We start from the raw sequence: 3575 nt of genomic DNA on the forward strand, positions 1-3575 counted from the left end.
GTCTCACTATGTAGTTCAGACTGCGCCACCAAGCCTGCCTCTTGGTGAAAACTTTTAAAATCCTTCTTTTACAGTGTTTTTTCTCTTCTTCTAGCCACAGGTACTGACACCCACAGCCTTCCTGTGTCCCTGGGGCAAAGGATATGCCTGGGCCACACCTCATCCACAGGTGATGGAGTCTCACTGTGTCAGAAATTTCAGGCAGTCTGGGTAGCCTCAGAACGCCTCTGATACTGACCTTCGTTCTCTGCTTTCCGCTAATCACAGAAACCTCAAGTTGGTATCCTATCTCTTAGAGATAAGAACACTTGAAGGACAAAATGTGGTACAGCGGGATACTAGGCCAACACGTTTAAAATAGTAAAGGGAGGTAGATATGTTTTGTGAGCCAAGAGTCATACTAAGATACAGTACGTACAGAATGAAGTGTAGTTCTCGTGCTTCTTGGGTTGGTTATGGCTTGATAGAGCTGAAATAAAAGTGCAGAAGAAGAGTCCTGTAGCTTAAAGGGGATTCTACTTAGGAATTGGGAGACTTCACCATGATCCCCAGGCCTGCATGCCAAAGTGCTTACCTCTGTGCATAACGTTCTTTCCTTTTTCATGGATTCTAAGGATTCTATTTATCGGTACCGCTCTGACTAGGCCAGGAATTCTACAGTCTAGCGCATCTGTACGGCACTCACTAATAGATCAGAACCACATGTAGTACTCAAAGGGAAGTGCGTTGTAGCGAGGAGGTTGGGAAGATGGGAAAATGGTTAGGTATGGAGAAGAAAGAAACAAAAAATAACAGTCACTGACATTTTGGAAATCATTGCAGATCTACTCATTCTGCCTCCTCGGTGGGCACTGCAAGTCTTTCTTACACATCTCTAGCTCACACATAGAATTATCAATATTGCTCAACCAGAGTGCCTTGTAGAGAAAAGATATAATGGGACAGAAAACACTGACATAAAGTATTTCTATTCACTTTGTTCAGTTGAAACCATTTCCTCATAGACTTCAGAGAAAAAGTTCCCAGGGTCATCAATGTTACGCAGGCACCAATGTGTAGAAAAGGAAAAGCAAGCTAGAAGCAGACCCATTTCAGAGGATGGGGCGGGCCGATCAACTCACATATTCTACACCTTCAAAGGCAATAATCCTTTGCCTTTGAAAAGGGTGACTGTCACTTACCTTTTTCTCTACCTCTTCCTAATGCTTTCCTGTAGTTAGGCAGCATAGGATACGCATTCTGCTGCTTTACTCACGGCTTGCTACGCCTATCCTCTGGATTCTGATACGTCAGCGAAAGGCATTAAAGGCAGTTTCCTAGCAACATGTGTATTCAAAAGGAGAACAAGAAAAGCTTAAAAAACACACACTTTATATTCCCCACAGTTAATTCCTACTTATCCGGAGATGATAGTAGGTAGCAAAGAAAGTATGGTAGAAATAAAGAATTTCATAGGAGACGTTTAAGCAGCCTCACTTGATCTTTCTTTCTCCAGAATGGAGGACGAGGGTGGTTAGGGTTTGCAGCTAAACCAGGTTCCCACTGGCGGCGCTCAGTACAGAACAGCTTGCTGTGTGTTCCACCCTGCCTGGGAGATGTCTGATGGGTTACTGAACTCGGCAGCAAAGTTGCCGCGTCCCTAGCAACCGCTGCACTAACTACTGCTGGCGGCACGGAGTGGTCCGTTCTGTTCTCTGGACTACGTGTTTGAATGGATGTAGGAGAAAGTCTAGAAGGTCCTGCCCAGCTCTGAACCCCTACTTCACGGAACGCGATTGTTTAAAAGTTTCCTGGCATTTGCACAATCACCTCACAGTTTCTGCTGGGCCCCGAGCAAAGCATCCTTTGGAACTTAAGCCGCGGGTTCTGCTCCAGCGAAGCGCGTCCCTGGGCCGTGCCCTCCTGAGATTTCCTGCCTGCACGCCGGTGCTGTGCGGGCAGGAAGTCAGGTGGCAGTGACCTGACTTAGGTAGCCCACACCTACACGAGGGGGGCTTTAGAAGGAAGCTCATTTACAAGGAAGTGGTTTGCGTCTTACTGCAGAAAAGCCAACATTTCGAGTTTACGCTAGCGTGTACACACGCTAGTCATTTCAACACTCTGGATCGTTCACCCTGAAAGTCCCCGCGCAGAAACTCCGCGGAGCCTAAAGATAGCAATAGCAAGCTCCCCCCACCCCCTAGTCTTCGACTGGGGTCCCAGCGCAGCCCTGGGATTGGAAAGCCAGTTCCAGGAGGCTCTCCGCATCTGCCGGGAATAGCAGGGCACCCAGCAATCTAGCTCGCACCTCCACAGTGCGTGGGTGGGAAGTGTATTAGGGGAGAGCGACAGTGACTCTCGTGCTGGTGCGCTGCTCAGTCACGTGGCGCGGCTGCCAGCTATCCAGGAGGCTGGGGCAGAAGGTGAGGGCTACAGCCTGGGAGAGGACTTCTCCCAAATAACAGCCACACAGTAAAAACGAGAAGCCAAACATTTCAATGAAGCCGTCACGGCAGGGAGGTAGAAAGCTGCCGCAGACGTGGGCGTGTACCGGAGGGAGTTGTTAAGAGCATCTTGGAGGAGCAAAGACACCCGAAATAGGGCGTTAGACAGGAAAGAGGCACCCGGAGTGACCACCCGGCAACTACCTGCTGGGCTTCTGCGGTGGGCGGGCGCCAGTTTCATTCTCGCGCCGTTGGATTATTTTTCCTTTTGTTGCAAGTTCTTAAGCGTGCCTTCTTTCAGTTTCCCCTCGCCGAAGGGATGTTTAGCAGCTACTTGTGCTTTACACTTACACTAGTTTTGAAAGCCAGATGCCCCAGCCCTGGCGCGGTGGCCTCTCTGCTCGCCTGGGGCGTGGGAGAACCAGCCAGTACTTCCCAGACACTTCCCCAGCCACGCACGTTACAGCAGCCAAGGGTGGGGTAGGGCGTCCTGGGCACCTCACCCTCCAGGGTTGCTCGCGCAGACACCGGGGCTGCCGCTGCTACTGCCCAACCTTGGCAGTCTCATGACTTTCTTGAACTTGAGTGGAAACTTCCTGACGGAGAGAACAGGGTTAATTCTCCCAGGCGTGGCCGTCAAAGCCCCTGGGCTACTCTTTGCCTGCGGAAGACCGACTTTGGAGCGCCTCCTTCTCCACTACCCCCACCCCCCGGGCTGGGGCCGGGAAGGATGTCCAGGCACTCTCGAGCTGGCTGTCTGGTGCAAGTAGGATGGGAAATCACCGCCCGCAGGCTGGGGTGAGGCGCGGGGAGCAGCCGCCGCCCGGGCTCGAGGACTCCGCAGCCACGTCCCCTGGGTGCGCCCCCTCGCTCCGCGGAGGACGCGCCCCCAGCCCGAGCGCCCCGGCGGCCGGCTAGAAGTCGGGGGCAGGACCGGCCGCGCTTGCTGAGCCGCCGGCGGGAGGATGGCGAGCCCGGCGAGGCGGCGCTCGGTCTGTGCGTCCAGGTCCTTCGCAGGGCGCCCGGCGGAGCTCCCGTTCTGACCGCTCCGGCCCCCTGGGAGAACTAAACCCAGCCCCTGCCTCGGAGGCGCGCCCCGGAGGCTGGCCCTCGGCGGGGCCCGGGAGCGGCGCGCAGAAGGAAGGGGGCGCC

General features: G+C 53.7%; 1 protein-coding gene across 1 annotated transcript; it reads left to right on the forward strand.

Moving 5' to 3' along the window:
• Positions 1–2792: 2792 nt before the first annotated feature.
• LOC106146634 (translation initiation factor IF-2-like) lies at positions 2793–3575 on the forward strand (the record flags this gene model as incomplete). Its single annotated transcript, XM_013504413.1, is given in 2 exon segments — positions 2793–2903; positions 3342–3575. Coding segments are annotated over 2 exon segments (345 nt in total), but the record flags the coding sequence as incomplete, so codon positions are not given.

This window comes from Chinchilla lanigera, unplaced genomic scaffold (assembly GCF_000276665.1).
Source record: "Chinchilla lanigera isolate Chin_1 unplaced genomic scaffold, ChiLan1.0 scaffold00087, whole genome shotgun sequence".
In the NCBI taxonomy this organism is placed as follows: domain Eukaryota; kingdom Metazoa; phylum Chordata; class Mammalia; order Rodentia; family Chinchillidae; genus Chinchilla; species Chinchilla lanigera.